The sequence below is a fragment of the Temnothorax nylanderi genome, unplaced genomic scaffold, assembly GCF_030848795.1.
Source record: "Temnothorax nylanderi isolate EJ_2023f unplaced genomic scaffold, tnyl_v1.0 TNYL_tig0044_pilon, whole genome shotgun sequence".
In the NCBI taxonomy this organism is placed as follows: Eukaryota; Metazoa; Arthropoda; class Insecta; order Hymenoptera; family Formicidae; genus Temnothorax; species Temnothorax nylanderi.
The window spans coordinates 1,065,703-1,081,985 of NW_027249106.1; the positions used below are offsets into that span (position 1 = coordinate 1,065,703).

The 16,283-nt window shown below is 42.6% G+C and overlaps 2 protein-coding genes and 1 long non-coding RNA gene across 5 annotated transcripts; 1 reads left to right on the top strand and 2 right to left on the bottom strand.

Moving 5' to 3' along the window:
* Positions 1 to 5,752: 5,752 nt before the first annotated feature.
* On the bottom strand, positions 5,753 to 7,293 carry LOC139771802 (uncharacterized). Of its 3 annotated transcripts, XR_011717990.1 has the most exons (3): positions 7,102 to 7,260; positions 6,849 to 6,985; positions 5,753 to 6,619 (listed from the first exon to the last, which is right to left on the bottom strand). It is a non-coding gene; the product is annotated as an uncharacterized lncRNA (long non-coding RNA). The 3 variants fall into 3 exon arrangements; XR_011717988.1 differs by having other exon boundaries at positions 5,753 to 6,985; positions 7,102 to 7,293; XR_011717989.1 differs by having other exon boundaries at positions 5,753 to 7,035; positions 7,102 to 7,293.
* Positions 7,286 to 11,256, top strand: Pig-t (phosphatidylinositol glycan anchor biosynthesis class T). The gene is made up of 8 exons (XM_071704857.1): positions 7,286 to 7,690; positions 7,935 to 8,112; positions 8,350 to 8,581; positions 8,659 to 8,826; positions 8,903 to 9,200; positions 9,365 to 9,517; positions 9,697 to 9,943; positions 10,056 to 11,256. The coding sequence occupies exons 1-8, from the start codon at positions 7,504 to 7,506 to the stop codon at positions 10,309 to 10,311; spliced, it is 1,719 nt and encodes a 572-aa protein (XP_071560958.1). The 5' UTR covers positions 7,286 to 7,503; the 3' UTR covers positions 10,312 to 11,256.
* Positions 9,613 to 15,795, bottom strand: Ova (ovaries absent). The gene is made up of 7 exons (XM_071704856.1): positions 14,633 to 15,795; positions 13,920 to 14,190; positions 13,596 to 13,736; positions 13,295 to 13,492; positions 12,979 to 13,152; positions 12,369 to 12,876; positions 9,613 to 12,010 (listed from the first exon to the last, which is right to left on the bottom strand). Exons 2-7 carry the CDS (start codon positions 14,160 to 14,162, stop codon positions 11,418 to 11,420), a joined length of 1,857 nt encoding a protein of 618 aa, XP_071560957.1. The 5' UTR covers positions 14,163 to 14,190; positions 14,633 to 15,795; the 3' UTR covers positions 9,613 to 11,417.
* Positions 15,796 to 16,283: the final 488 nt, after the last annotated feature.

Below are 16,283 nucleotides of genomic sequence, written 5' to 3' on the forward strand. Positions count from 1 at the left end.
TTTTCTCCAGTAGTGAGCGTGTAAAAAGTAAATCCTCCTCCTGTCCGCCTTCGGCGACATCACGCTTTTCTCCAGTAGTGAGCGTGTAAAAAGTAAATCCTCCTCCTGTCCGCCTTCGGCGACATCACGCTTTTCTCCAGTAGTGAGCGTGTAAAAAGTAAATCCTCCTCCTGTCCGCCTTCGGCGACATCACGCTTTTCTCCAGTAGTGAGCGTGTAAAAAGTAAATCCTCCTCCTGTCCGCCTTCGGCGACATCACGCTTTTCTCCAGTAGTGAGCGTGTAAAAAGTAAATCCTCCTCCTGTCCGCCTTCGGCGACATCACGCTTTTCTCCAGTAGTGAGCGTGTAAAAAGTAAATCCTCCTCCTGTCCGCCTTCGGCGACATCACGCTTTTCTCCAGTAGTGAGCGTGTAAAAAGTAAATCCTCCTCCTGTCCGCCTTCGGCGACATCACGCTTTTCTCCAGTAGTGAGCGTGTAAAAAGTAAATCCTCCTCCTGTCCGCCTTCGGCGACATCACGCTTTTCTCCAGTAGTGAGCGTGTAAAAAGTAAATCCTCCTCCTGTCCGCCTTCGGCGACATCACGCTTTTCTCCAGTAGTGAGCGTGTAAAAAGTAAATCCTCCTCCTGTCCGCCTTCGGCGACATCACGCTTTTCTCCAGTAGTGAGCGTGTAAAAAGTAAATCCTCCTCCTGTCCGCCTTCGGCGACATCACGCTTTTCTCCAGTAGTGAGCGTGTAAAAAGTAAATCCTCCTCCTGTCCGCCTTCGGCGACATCACGCTTTTCTCCAGTAGTGAGCGTGTAAAAAGTAAATCCTCCTCCTGTCCGCCTTCGGCGACATCACGCTTTTCTCCAGTAGTGAGCGTGTAAAAAGTAAATCCTCCTCCTGTCCGCCTTCGGCGACATCACGCTTTTCTCCAGTAGTGAGCGTGTAAAAAGTAAATCCTCCTCCTGTCCGCCTTCGGCGACATCACGCTTTTCTCCAGTAGTGAGCGTGTAAAAAGTAAATCCTCCTCCTGTCCGCCTTCGGCGACATCACGCTTTTCTCCAGTAGTGAGCGTGTAAAAAGTAAATCCTCCTCCTGTCCGCCTTCGGCGACATCACGCTTTTCTCCAGTAGTGAGCGTGTAAAAAGTAAATCCTCCTCCTGTCCGCCTTCGGCGACATCACGCTTTTCTCCAGTAGTGAGCGTGTAAAAAGTAAATCCTCCTCCTGTCCGCCTTCGGCGACATCACGCTTTTCTCCAGTAGTGAGCGTGTAAAAAGTAAATCCTCCTCCTGTCCGCCTTCGGCGACATCACGCTTTTCTCCAGTAGTGAGCGTGTAAAAAGTAAATCCTCCTCCTGTCCGCCTTCGGCGACATCACGCTTTTCTCCAGTAGTGAGCGTGTAAAAAGTAAATCCTCCTCCTGTCCGCCTTCGGCGACATCACGCTTTTCTCCAGTAGTGAGCGTGTAAAAAGTAAATCCTCCTCCTGTCCGCCTTCGGCGACATCACGCTTTTCTCCAGTAGTGAGCGTGTAAAAAGTAAATCCTCCTCCTGTCCGCCTTCGGCGACATCACGCTTTTCTCCAGTAGTGAGCGTGTAAAAAGTAAATCCTCCTCCTGTCCGCCTTCGGCGACATCACGCTTTTCTCCAGTAGTGAGCGTGTAAAAAGTAAATCCTCCTCCTGTCCGCCTTCGGCGACATCACGCTTTTCTCCAGTAGTGAGCGTGTAAAAAGTAAATCCTCCTCCTGTCCGCCTTCGGCGACATCACGCTTTTCTCCAGTAGTGAGCGTGTAAAAAGTAAATCCTCCTCCTGTCCGCCTTCGGCGACATCACGCTTTTCTCCAGTAGTGAGCGTGTAAAAAGTAAATCCTCCTCCTGTCCGCCTTCGGCGACATCACGCTTTTCTCCAGTAGTGAGCGTGTAAAAAGTAAATCCTCCTCCTGTCCGCCTTCGGCGACATCACGCTTTTCTCCAGTAGTGAGCGTGTAAAAAGTAAATCCTCCTCCTGTCCGCCTTCGGCGACATCACGCTTTTCTCCAGTAGTGAGCGTGTAAAAAGTAAATCCTCCTCCTGTCCGCCTTCGGCGACATCACGCTTTTCTCCAGTAGTGAGCGTGTAAAAAGTAAATCCTCCTCCTGTCCGCCTTCGGCGACATCACGCTTTTCTCCAGTAGTGAGCGTGTAAAAAGTAAATCCTCCTCCTGTCCGCCTTCGGCGACATCACGCTTTTCTCCAGTAGTGAGCGTGTAAAAAGTAAATCCTCCTCCTGTCCGCCTTCGGCGACATCACGCTTTTCTCCAGTAGTGAGCGTGTAAAAAGTAAATCCTCCTCCTGTCCGCCTTCGGCGACATCACGCTTTTCTCCAGTAGTGAGCGTGTAAAAAGTAAATCCTCCTCCTGTCCGCCTTCGGCGACATCACGCTTTTCTCCAGTAGTGAGCGTGTAAAAAGTAAATCCTCCTCCTGTCCGCCTTCGGCGACATCACGCTTTTCTCCAGTAGTGAGCGTGTAAAAAGTAAATCCTCCTCCTGTCCGCCTTCGGCGACATCACGCTTTTCTCCAGTAGTGAGCGTGTAAAAAGTAAATCCTCCTCCTGTCCGCCTTCGGCGACATCACGCTTTTCTCCAGTAGTGAGCGTGTAAAAAGTAAATCCTCCTCCTGTCCGCCTTCGGCGACATCACGCTTTTCTCCAGTAGTGAGCGTGTAAAAAGTAAATCCTCCTCCTGTCCGCCTTCGGCGACATCACGCTTTTCTCCAGTAGTGAGCGTGTAAAAAGTAAATCCTCCTCCTGTCCGCCTTCGGCGACATCACGCTTTTCTCCAGTAGTGAGCGTGTAAAAAGTAAATCCTCCTCCTGTCCGCCTTCGGCGACATCACGCTTTTCTCCAGTAGTGAGCGTGTAAAAAGTAAATCCTCCTCCTGTCCGCCTTCGGCGACATCACGCTTTTCTCCAGTAGTGAGCGTGTAAAAAGTAAATCCTCCTCCTGTCCGCCTTCGGCGACATCACGCTTTTCTCCAGTAGTGAGCGTGTAAAAAGTAAATCCTCCTCCTGTCCGCCTTCGGCGACATCACGCTTTTCTCCAGTAGTGAGCGTGTAAAAAGTAAATCCTCCTCCTGTCCGCCTTCGGCGACATCACGCTTTTCTCCAGTAGTGAGCGTGTAAAAAGTAAATCCTCCTCCTGTCCGCCTTCGGCGACATCACGCTTTTCTCCAGTAGTGAGCGTGTAAAAAGTAAATCCTCCTCCTGTCCGCCTTCGGCGACATCACGCTTTTCTCCAGTAGTGAGCGTGTAAAAAGTAAATCCTCCTCCTGTCCGCCTTCGGCGACATCACGCTTTTCTCCAGTAGTGAGCGTGTAAAAAGTAAATCCTCCTCCTGTCCGCCTTCGGCGACATCACGCTTTTCTCCAGTAGTGAGCGTGTAAAAAGTAAATCCTCCTCCTGTCCGCCTTCGGCGACATCACGCTTTTCTCCAGTAGTGAGCGTGTAAAAAGTAAATCCTCCTCCTGTCCGCCTTCGGCGACATCACGCTTTTCTCCAGTAGTGAGCGTGTAAAAAGTAAATCCTCCTCCTGTCCGCCTTCGGCGACATCACGCTTTTCTCCAGTAGTGAGCGTGTAAAAAGTAAATCCTCCTCCTGTCCGCCTTCGGCGACATCACGCTTTTCTCCAGTAGTGAGCGTGTAAAAAGTAAATCCTCCTCCTGTCCGCCTTCGGCGACATCACGCTTTTCTCCAGTAGTGAGCGTGTAAAAAGTAAATCCTCCTCCTGTCCGCCTTCGGCGACATCACGCTTTTCTCCAGTAGTGAGCGTGTAAAAAGTAAATCCTCCTCCTGTCTGCCTTCGGCGACATCACGCTTTTCTCCAGTAGTGAGCGTGTAAAAAGTAAATCCTCCTCCTGTCTGCCTTCGGCGACATCACGCTTTTCTCCAGTAGTGAGCGTGTAAAAAATAAATCCTCCTCCTGTCTGCCTTCGGCGACATCACGCTTTTCTCCAGTAGTGAGCGTGTAAAAAGTAAATCCTCCTCCTGTCTGCCTTCGGCGACATCACGCTTTTCTCCAGTAGTGAGCGTGTAAAAAATAAATCCTCCTCCTGTCTGCCTTCGGCGACATCACGCTTTTCTCCAGTAGTGAGCGTGTAAAAAATAAATCCTCCTCCTGTCTGCCTTCGGCGACATCACGCTTTTCTCCAGTAGTGAGCGTGTAAAAAATAAATCCTCCTCCGTCTGCCTTCGGCGACATCACGCTTTTCTCCAGTAGTGAGCGTGTAAAAAATAAATCCTCCTCCTGTCTGCCTTCGGCGACATCACGCTTTTCTCAGCAGTGAGCGTGTAACAAATAAATCCTCCCCCTGTCTGCCTTCGGCGACATCACGCTTTTCTCAGCAGTGAGCGTGTAACAAATAAATCCTCCCCCTGTCTGCCTTCGGCGACATCACGCTTTTCTCAGCAGTGAGCGTGTAATAAATAAATCCTCTGTTAGGGTCACTCGTGGTGGTTTTAGCCGGTAGGCTGCGGGGAAATGGCGGAACTTTAATGTTCTGCTCTCCGCAGAATCCGGCACTCCCCCCGCCCCGCCCCGGGGAAGGGGGAGTCTTCCTCCCGAAAGGGGGGTCACTGGTCACTCAAACCCCGGAAGAATGGAGGCACTCCCCGACCAGTGGTGCTCCCCGATCGGTGGCACAGCCACCGTGACTGGTTGCCACTGCTGACGGGTTGCCTCCAGGACGTCGTGGGGATTCCAGTGATGGAAGATTTCCACCACGTAAAAAAAAAAAAAAAAAAAAAGGGACCTAGTTAAAACGCAGGTAGGGAATAATTTTTAATTCCTTTCAGCAATTACATTTCCATTAAGCGAGAAAAGTCAAGAAACATTTTGACTATATTGCAAAAACGTTGTAAAATTAATGCAATATAGCTGAAATGCTTCTTGATTTTTCTTGCTTAAGGGATGAAGTCACACTGCATTGCCACGAGTCTCAATGTGGCTCGAGACTCCTATCTGACCCGGAGGTGGGGGTGGATTTTGCGGCCGGAACAGCATGAAAGAAAGTGGTGAGTGTAATTGATTTTCACGTACTATGTCACTTATGTCCAAAAATTTTCTATCTCTTCTGTCTTTACTTAATCGAATCGTTCATTTGAATGTTTCAGAAAATAACGACGCAGAAGGTGACATCGGAGCAGCGAGGGAATCCTGCGTAGCTGACATTCCGAGCACTCTGAGAGGAGGAGGAGGCCTAGGATAGGCATCGGGCATCGGCGTACCAACACTTCTGGTAAGTGTTACTTTTTATTTTTTTTTAAGATATAGAATCCCTCTTTGTGCTTATTCAGTTCTTACATTAAACCGTGTTTCGGAATTTAAATTAGTAAAAAGAAATATTTTGAAAAATTTGATTCAAGTTGATTCTAACGTAGAAACCTTTTTCGAAGAAGTAATTTAAAATATAATATTACTCTGAATAACGAATAAGATGTTCGATTCGCGTGACACGTATTTAATCGATTCGATTATTTTTATGTTACAGAAAATGTCCACGCGGGAAGGAGCAACGTTGCTTCGCATCGAGGGAACACGAGGGACATCCCGAGCAGCCTGAGAGGAGGTGGAGGCCAGGGAGAGGCATCAGGCGCCGGCGGAACAACATGCGGTAAATATAATTGGTTTATATATATTGTGTTTCGCGGAAAGTTTAATTAATCGGTTTTTCAATCGAATAGTAGGTTTACCATTTGCGGTTAGGAAATATAAATAATGTTCTCTTCTCATAAATATTTGATCACGACTATTTATTATACTGTATTTTTGTCCTCGCGTTATTATTTGTTTTTCAGTTCTGTCCAAGGTCTCGTCTGTAATCGTAAGTTCATTGAATGTTGTGTCTATATCTTCTTCACTGTCGCTGTCTCCTTCTTCCTCACTTCGTTCTACCTCCTCTTCTTCCTCGGAGTCGCCATCGTCAGTAACTTGATCTTCCTGGTCGTCTTTCGGTTTGTCGTCGTTGGTTCTTTCCTCTGTAATTTTCGTGTGGTCCTCGCAATAATTTACATGCGTAGGCTTATTTTGATAAATCTCATAATTTTCACAATCTCCTGTTAAACTATTTAGTATTTCTAAAAGATTAGATGGTACAGTTATTTGTGAATTTAAAGTATTTATATTTTCATTGTCGCTAATTAAAGAATTCATGTCATTGTTGTTAATGTTTTCTAAGGATGTTTCTATTTCAAGTGTTTCGTTTTGAGTGTTATTTATAATGTTTGACGATTCGAAAGGTGAAGATTCAGTATTATTTATCTGATTTATTGAATCATTGTGCATTTCTAAAGATTAATTATTATTTATCTGATTTATTGAATTATTGTGTATTTCTGCATGGACTATGTATTCAATAAACGGCGGTTCTTCTAATTTTTTCTTAGTAAAAGGTATGCTTTCTCCTTCCGATTTCTCTGCATTACGTGTTTGCATTCCTGTAACTACCGGCTCTGGTTCTTCTATCATCATTCCCCTTCTTGGCGAAACTGGCAAAGGTTTAGGATTAGCATTTCTTTGTCTTGCTTCATCATCTTCTGGGCACTCTTCTATTAATTTTTATATTTAATCATACAGATTTCTTATCAAAACACTGATTGCGTCCTTAAAGTAAAAGGATAATTGTATATTTATTTTAACTAAAAACGTATTTTGTTCTAAATAACATTAGTATTAACCCTTTAGGGGCCACACATCGATCCCGATCGTCCCTGATGAAAGTTTTTTACTTTCTTTTAGTTTTTTTATTTTTTTTAGTTTTCTTTTTTGACTGTACATAATTATGTACACAGCCCGCTAAAGGGTTAATTTTCTGGACCTTGAGATATAATACATTGTTTAATGGCACTGTCATGGGTCCTCTTGGATCAATTTTTACTGGTATCGAAGTTTTCTCGCACCGTGTCATCTTGTATTTACTCAATATTATAAGCAGGACTAACCTCGTTTGAACAAGTCCGAATTTCTCGGCTACAAAATATATAAGTGTATGTAGTCTATATTATGTTGATGAAGAAGAACTGAAGAAATATGTATTAATATCTTAATGTAGGATATAGAGATTATATTAAAATCGATTTTCTTACCCATACAAAAACGTTCGCCTCTTCCGAATGGGATATAGACGTCTTCCGGTATGTTACGTTTGTTCCTCTCGTTAAATCGCTCCGGATCAAATATAGGCTGCGTTCGGAAACGTCACCCGAGTGCACACGAGTATACTCCCTTCTCTTTCTATCTCAGCGAGTTAGAAGGAGAAGGGAGTATACCCGTGTGTACCCGGGTGACGTTTCCGAACGCAGCCATATTAGGATTGCGGAAATATTTTGAATCATAGTGTAGGCCAAGTAACGAAACGTAAACCGGCGTACCCTCCTCAATTACGAGATTGTGCTCCGAGATTGTCGCAGCGGAGTATCGGCTGAACGCAGCCATTGATTCAAGATTCAAGTGAGCAGTTAGTCGACGCGACCTAACCTCAAAGCGTCATGGTAACCTCGCACGTACTCGTATTGCTTGCCGGCCTGATTGGTATCGGGACGTGTAATAATATTAATAATGCGTATAACGACTTCTTTGACGAGGAATTAATGCTGAAGCCTCTGTCGAGTAATCACGTCTATGCCTACTTTCAATTTACTACGATATGGGAGACAGCGAACCATGTAGAAACACGTTGGTATTCGACAAATTTGTACTATTATTTTTTTCTACATACTTAATATTTATTTAATGATAAAAAAAATGACAATAACTAATATTTAATACTTAATTTTTCTCTAATATAATCTTTTATAAAAAGATCCTATATGCTATTATATTACTCCTATAAGAAGTAGATAATAATTTCAGTAATTAAAATTATTTTTTGCGGAACAAGCTTGAGATATTTGTGATTAACAAATGATAATAATTCTAGTTCAACATTCGCATCTTTTTCCAAGGGGATTGGGTGAGATCATAGGCCGTCATAATGTTGATGAGCTGCATGTTACTTTAACGGACGGCTTATGGAATTATCAAAAATGGGGTTATCCTTTCTACGACGCTGGACCTGGTGCTGAAGTAACTGCCTGGTTTAACAGGGATATAACAAAGTGAGAAATAGTCCTGAAGTTTTATACTTTTTTTTTATACAAACGATAAATATCAAAAGTTATATTATAAGGTGATTGAATATGAGATCAGTAATCACGACTTGAATTTTTTTTGATATCTCGCTGAAGCCTGAATTGTCAAACATAAATTTGATTACTTGTGTTACAAATTTCATCAAGTAAGAAACAAAGTTATAAAAACATAGTAATATGTAACGTGTGAGTTTTCTTTTCTAGCATAGACGATGAATGGAAAGGTCTCACAAACGCCTTAGCCGGATTACTCTGTGCATCTCTGAACTTTGTTGACGCCTCCAATAGTATGTCGCCAGAGTTTACCTTCCGTCCCACTGGTGTCACGGATGGACCAGTGAATTCTAGTCACTTGCGTTATTCATCGTTACCAAGGGAGATAGTTTGTACCGAGAATCTAACGCCATTTAAAAAATTGTTGCCTTGCAACTCCAAGGTACTCGCACATTGCTTCCCATATTGCTAGAAGTAAATTGATTCATTGCCTAGTCAAAGTTCTGATTTTTCTTCTAGAGAGGTCTGGCTACGTTGTTAAATTCTGCGCATATTCACAATACAAATTACCACTCCATTGGAATACATTTTCGGTCAATATGTCGCGATGCAGCTTGCACAAGGCCATCTTTAGAACTGCGACAAACCGTTTCCTTGATATACGATACAATGGCAGATACAAATCAGGTAAGTCGATCAATATGAAGTCATTGTATTACAAATTATAATACTCGCCGATTATTCACGTCTCCGATTCGCACAGGATTGGTCAATACGAAAATTTTTTGGAATGGGTCTTAAAGGCGCATGTCCGCTTGCAACATTAAGTAATATTTATGTGGATATATCGGGCAACAATACGAATCACATATATGAATTAACGCCACCGCCAAGTGCAAAAGTTGTTAGCTTGCGTGGTGGACAACAAAATAAAATAGCGGTATATGATATCAGGGCTCATAGCAGCAGAGGAATATTTAATATCGCTGCTGTACATAGCGCACCAAAGAGTAACGCTATAAATTATCCTTCAATCCTCTACGCGAATAGATATATTATCGGTATGTTCTATAGAAGGCTTTTATAAATAAATCCACTTTGTTATACATATATATCATATATTCCTAATGCATAATTTGAAAAATAATTTAAAAGGTTGAATTTATTAATCAATGTTATATATCCACATAGTAATAAATTCATATACAATTACGTGATTCTTTAGGATATGGCCAAGAAAGAGGCAGTTTAGTAACTAAACTGTATAACAATCACTGGCAGGCGTTAGATGTAATCTTATTGGAAAATATTCCGTGGTACCTGCTGGTTTACTTACATTCCATTACGATAACCTGGAATGAGCAACAAGTTCGTCCATGTAAGAAAACACAAAGTAATACATGTAAAATAATGTAAACGTAGTTGCTAATAAATTTATTCACTATTATGAAACGTGTACGATTTAGGCGATCATTAAAATTTACAAAAGAAGTATTTATTATTATGAAAACTCTACAACATGGTTAAACGTCAGTACATTTTATGGTATTATTACAGTGGCGCAACGTTATTTACCTGGAAGGGAGAGGAAAAGTCCGTACTATTTAGAATTAATCCTGCGCCTGCCACCACACTCAGTAACGAAAGTCACTATCGATATGGATTACTTATTCCTCAAATGGCAGGAATATCCGCCGGACGCTAATCACGGTTTTTACATGGGACCAGCTATAGTTACAGCCTTATTACCCATAGCTAGAAATTACACCGCTCTTCCGCTCGATGGAAGTACAATTACTTCAAGGTTCGTTTATATATAGTTTAGCAAATATCTCTCTTTTACCAATTGTTATTTTTCCGTTGTTATAAGCAGAATAGGCGACAATTGAAGTAATTATCGATGATTAAACTTACAGTTTTAACGCTTCGAGGGATGATTATCTAGTACAATTACGGACAGAGTCCTTGCTTATTAGTCTTCCGACTCCTGACTTCAGTATGCCTTACAATGTTATATGCCTTGCCTGTACAGCTGTCGCGTTAGCATTCGGCCCACTTCACAACATTTCCACGAAGCGACTGGTTTTGAAACGCATCGAAAAGGACTGGAAAGGTAAACTGTTCTCCTTTTTCTTAGGAAAGATATTCGGAACAAAGAAAAAACAAGAATAAGTTGTAAACGAACGTATGTATTCTAAACATATGAACTGTATTTCTCTTGCGAATAAATATATTCACGTATTTCCCATGAATAATAAACAATTTTTTAATAAACAGATGGAAAATTTTCTTTTACTTATATGGGATTATCGCATTACGGTGAGACAAAAATCTCTCTGAACTTCTTTCCTAGCAGAAAATGGATCTGTATACGAAACAAAAAATTTTTTTTTTAATTTTTAACCAATGATACTCTAAAATTTTGTAATATTTGCCATAATAAGTAGTGCATTCACATAACTTGCTCCGTACTGTATGCTTACATATTTCTACTTAAATTATCCATTTATATACATGAATAAAAACTTATATTAATACTATAATAGTAGATTTTCACAAGATAACAAACTGCGCATTCCTTACCTATCATATACATGATAGGTTAGGGAGTATTCCCTATTAAGTTTAAAAGAATGTAACATAACAATCGAGATAAAATAACTATTCAAATATTGAAGATGCAGGAATTTGTAAATAAAAAGCAATTAAAGTTAACTATTCATCATCTCCTACGTGCACATATTTGGAAACCTAACACAACAATGTACATTTAATGATGCATTAAATCACTGCTATGACTCATTGCATAATCATAGTTGAAAAATCAATTTTAATTGCTTATTATTTAAAAGTATTATGTAACATTCCAGTGTATTCTTTTACCGTACTTTCTCTCTTACTTTTCTTTTATCTCAATTCTTATTATCCCATCAACTTCTTTTATACATAATAGGAGACACTCCAAAATCAGTTCAAACTACATCGATCCGATCGATCCGTTCTATTCGTGATACAATTTTTTTAGATAAAGTCGCGAAATTATAACAGTCTTATGATAACCTAATGTAAATTCAACTATTGTATCAATAATTAGGATAATAAATATAAGAAACGTAACACATGTACAAATTGTAAGTCATCGCCTATAAAATAATAAGTAATAACTTACTGTACATTGATTTAGTATTTACGGTGCTAAAATCGGAGAAAAGCATACGCATCTTTTTTTTCCAAATATTAACAGTCGATATTTATTCCTGTTATCTTCGTTTAATACGCTATTCAATAACCAGTCTGTCGATGAGTGTGCGGGGTAAATGCAGGGTCTCACGTAAAGTTTGTTTCGGCGACAGTTTTCGCAAGAAAGACTTTGCGATCGATGACTCCGCGGTACTCATGGGATCTCTGTTCTCATCGCGAGTACTCGAATCATTTTCTTCTTCATCGGACGAACAGAGATCGATCAACATTATCGTGCGTGATGGACATTTTTTCTCTTTGGCTGGTTTCGTAACTTCTGAATTATCCATAAATGATTTTACAGCAGCGAGCGCGACTAAAGCTTCTTTAGTTGACGTATTAATGTTGTCTTCTTCTTCAACGGTCGGATCTACGTCATCCTCCAGCGGTGCTTTTCGTTTCGAAGACACAGATGCCTTTCGCGCGTGAGCTGTCTTTCTCGATTTCGTTTTGCAAGCCGGTCCTGCTTTTCTCATTAATAAAACTTTCCGCACATTGATGCTCTTCTGAGGACACTGATATTTTGAGGGGTCCTTTTTCAATTCATCAATTTGCTTCTCACTCAGTCGGGTAAGAACAACGTAAATAGGTCGACATGTGGCGTAGAGCAATTGCGACTGTATGCTCAGCACTGAAGAGAAAATATAAATTATATAATCTTCCTAAAATCTCCAATAGATTTAATGTAATACTATTTTTAATAAAATGTACAGTCCTATCTTTATTCCTCTATTTATAAGAGTATAGTCAAACATGCGTATTCTTTGTTTCTCCTACTTGCATAGAGCAATGCAAAAAGGAAAATGCATCGCTCTATGCAAAAAGGAGTAGTATAAAGAGTTAGAGAAACAGAACAAAGAATATAAAAAGATTCCTATTTCAATACTCTATATTCAGTACTCTAATATTTTCTTTCTAATTTTTTTAGTGATAACTTTTATGTCTATGTCTAGCAAAAATTATATCAAAACGTAAAGTAAAATACATACTTGGTTTGCTCTTACAGGAATTCACAAATTTATATTGATGTACATAATGGTCAGTCAGTTTATCCCGATTTTGTTTGTACGTCACTATCCATCTATCGTTATCTACTTCTGTGTCCAGCCATCTTGGTCTAGATGAATCGCTCAATATTGGCGCGATGACATGCCTCTCTATTCTATCTAATCGTTCTTGCTGCGTTTCCTCAGTCATTGCCTTAGATTTCTTTGTTAGCATTATGCCGGCAGGCGACGAGAATGGGATAGTAGCGAATCTCGTGAAGTTAAGAGAACTCCTAACACGTCCAGATGTTCGTCTAACGATACTACCATCAGGAGCACTCGCCTTTTTCACACCGGACGATTTAGATTCAGTCTTACTCGATTGTAACTGGAAGTATTCCAGAAATTGATCCTGTTGTAGCTCAGGTTCGACCATAGACAAGTCTGGGGTGGACGAACGCGAGCCACTACCACCACCATGTTCTTGTTCGCAGCATATTTTTTCATGCTCCTAGATAATCGTGCAAAAGGAAAATATTAGTTAAATATCGTTTATGGCATATTGGTTTTAGTTTCGGCAGAGAATGAATCACAATACACCTAATATTAATACCTTCATATTTGCGAGGCCTACAAATTCAGCATCGCAATTGTCACAAAGATAGATATCGTCACATGGTGGTTGAACCATCATGGGGGCTTGTCTCGCTTTGTTTCCACTGCCCGACGAAGATGCATTATGAGATAACAATGTTCTTCGGGGGCTATCATTTTTTCTGTCATAATGCTGTAGGCGAAGAAAGTTTTTTTCATTTATTAAATCAAGGGGAGTGAGCAAACAACTAGGAGTATTTGTCAGACTATTCTACGTCAGTACATCAGCAAAACGTATACGTATACGTATATGTATACACGCATATTGTACACACCATATTTTCATTACGAAATGTTACTAGTAGCTTTCCTGTACTTTTGTGATACAGACTAGTCGTCGAATCCCAATTATTAACGTATTCTAATTCATCGTGAGGATACTGCGCTAGATAGGAACAAAAACGCAACAGATATTCGCTTCTGTGATACGTGTAACATCGGAAAACCAATTTCTTTAGGTTTGCCATCCAGTTCTAAAATGATATTTTTGGATCAGCACTTTTCGAAAGGCAGGACTTGATTGGCTGGTTACGCAATGCCTCACAGACGGAGACATATCATTTAGTGGTTGCTTACATCGTTGAGCTTCTTAGGTCTCGTTAGCGGACTTGAGAATTTAACGTCTTGAGGCCACCACTCAGGCTTATTGATAACCTTAGTGGTGTCATGGCCCAATGAACAATGGACCATAAACAATACAAAGCGTTCCAGTTGCGCCTGTGGAATAGTATTCGTTGACATAATGATTCACAAACAAAATGTAGCTTGTAACATAGCGCAATATAGTTTTATTTATCCTGGGACACAGCTTCTCGGATTACAAAATATTTTGTGCGATTACAAAAGCAATTATATATATCATAAAACAAAAAAAATGTACAAATAGTATAATTAATGTACCATAGTAATTTTCTCCAGGGACGTGGGATAACCGTTAGCGAACAGAAGAGGAAGATTGGACACCATAGAACCTTCCTCCCTCTCTAAGGTGCTGTTGTCTTCTCCATACTTATCATTAGTAGCATTGTCCATCATGATCGCATCGTTCGAAACTCGATTCCCAGATTCCCTTACCTCATTTCTACCGTTCTCTTGCATCGTCGAGAGCTTCATACCTCCGAAGTCCTCGATTTTATTCCCCATTTAAAATACATCCGCCGAATTAGAGGCCCTGCGGAATTTCGTACAGGTTAGTGACCTTTTACCCCGTTGAGCCATTTCGTTAAGTCGTTTACGCCAAAGTCGTAAAGTCCTTGTGCAGATCAATATTTCGACTATAAGACCATAAGTGTGCCCGAATCATTGTATTTATTTAACTCGGACGTTCCGCAAGAATTGGACTTTCGAGAGCGACGTACATACATACGACAATCTCTTACACGGGGATCGTCTCTCGGGGGGCGGGTCTGGACGAGTGACATTTTATCACGTAGTGCGCGTCTCGTTGAGATGCGAGACTGCGAGAGGCGTTCTCTATTCGCTCAAGCTAGAGGGACACGTCGCCCGTCGTGCGACGGGAGTATGGGAGCAACGATGACTTACGATGACAACAAATTCCAGCGTGAAAATGCCAAAACAACCGCAGAACGTGGCCGTGCGCAATCCGGGTATACCTTTCTTCTCCTGGCGATTCCGAGCTATCCGCGAGCTTGTGCTGGGCTCAAAACTCAATCACGGCACATCGTGGCATTCCAGGAAGTTCCGGCACTCCCGACTTCCCAACTGCCGAGTCAGTAGTCACAGTAGTCAGACGGTGGCATAGCACGATGGCACGACCGCGATCACTCGTGTTTATCTATCTTCTCTCCTCGCTGCGGACCGTCTCCTGCGCTTATCCGCTAAAAATCCCCGTCGTCGCACTAACGACGTACTAGGAAGTAGGAACCGAAACCGGAGGGCGGAGAGCGACTTGGACGTTGGGGGCGAAGTTTCACGACGCGACGCGACCTCGCGCGACACTTGTCACGTATCCGTCACGTCGCGCGCGAACGCGAGGGCCATTTTTGGAACATGAAACTTGTTGTCGATGTCGTTCCCTGAACCCTCTTCTCCCGGGATCTCGTCTCCCGAATCGCTCTCTCTCTCTCTCTCTCTCCCTCGTAAAGTTCAACGTCGTTGTTGACCGACCCGAGTTGAGAAGAATGGCGCGGAGGTAACCAAGGTAAGCCAAGTCTCCCCGACTGGGGGGATCCCGGGGATCGTCGATCACCGTCGAGCGGTCGAGCGGTCGAGCACGCGGCACTCGCGCCCTTATCGAGAGTCGATTAACTCCCCGGCCCCGGCTCCGCGGATGATCGCACGAGTCAAGTCCCACTGTGAATGTGAAGTCGCGCGCGCGTGAGACCGCGCGAACGCAGCCGCGACAGGGCGACAAACGGGGTTCCGTCGATTGACAGGAGGAGTCCCCTTCTCTCTTCAACTGCGATATGTGTGCACACTGCACTGTGCAGTCTGTGCACTCTGCGCCCGAGACACGGTAGACTCAAGATGGCGAAGCACGTCACGCCAACGCGCGCGCTTCACCGCTCACCGCGCCGAGGAAGCTACGTGCGTCGTCGCGGGGGTTGCTTCGGCGAGAACCTTGGCGAGAACGTTCACCACCGAGGACCGGACGCGATTTCTACCGGACGATTCTCGACATTGGGATCCCCGGAACGTTCACGGCGGCGATAAACGCAGGAGGAACGCCGAGGAAGAATCAAGAACAAAAGGTAGCGCGATACCGGAGCAATGAGCAGGAGCACTAAGCAGTTTCATGTATTCGCCGGTGCGCCTGCGTCCTGCTTGAAAAATTTTAGGGGAAAGAAAAACCCCTCGTGCACGCATACACTCACATTCGCGCCTGCGCGCGCGAATGCGATTTTTCTTCTCTATTAGCTTGAGCGATTTAACGGAACTTAAGTGCCAATAAGCGGAAGAAGAAGAAGAAGAAGCTTGAGCGATTATACTGCTCAACGAAAGGACGCACGAGAACGAAGGTATAAGTAATCGTTTCCCTTGGTTCTTTTACGCGCTGAACACGATCCCACGTGTACCAAATTATTCTATCACGTATCACGTCGCAGTTTTGTAAAGTTTGTGATTAAACTTGCAAAAATAAAGCTAGAATAATAATTACCGCTATCGCTTTGTTTCGAGCGCATGAGAATGCAACAAAAAGCGCATTCTTTTCTCGTGTCTAAAGTAAAACACGTGTATCTCATAGAGAGAGATGAAAAAAAAAAGAAGGAATGCGGAGAAGGCAACTCTTAGAGCCAATTTCAC

Excerpts from the sequence above, each read along its gene's own strand:
- Ova (XM_071704856.1), bottom strand. The coding sequence starts at position 14,162 with ATGGGGAATAAAATCGAGGACTTCGGAGGTATGAAGCTCTCGACGATG. Across the intron at positions 13,153-13,294 it reads CATTTCGTAATGAAAATATG|CATTATGACAGAAAAAATGA; the intron begins GTGTGTACAATA and ends CTTCGCCTACAG. Across the intron at positions 12,877-12,978 it reads TAGGCCTCGCAAATATGAAG|GAGCATGAAAAAATATGCTG; the intron begins GTATTAATATTA and ends ACGATTATCTAG.
- Pig-t (XM_071704857.1), top strand. The coding sequence starts at position 7,504 with ATGGTAACCTCGCACGTACTCGTATTGCTTGCCGGCCTGATTGGTATC. Across the intron at positions 7,691-7,934 it reads AGCGAACCATGTAGAAACAC|TTCAACATTCGCATCTTTTT; the intron begins GTTGGTATTCGA and ends TAATAATTCTAG. Across the intron at positions 8,582-8,658 it reads TGTTGCCTTGCAACTCCAAG|AGAGGTCTGGCTACGTTGTT; the intron begins GTACTCGCACAT and ends TTTTTCTTCTAG.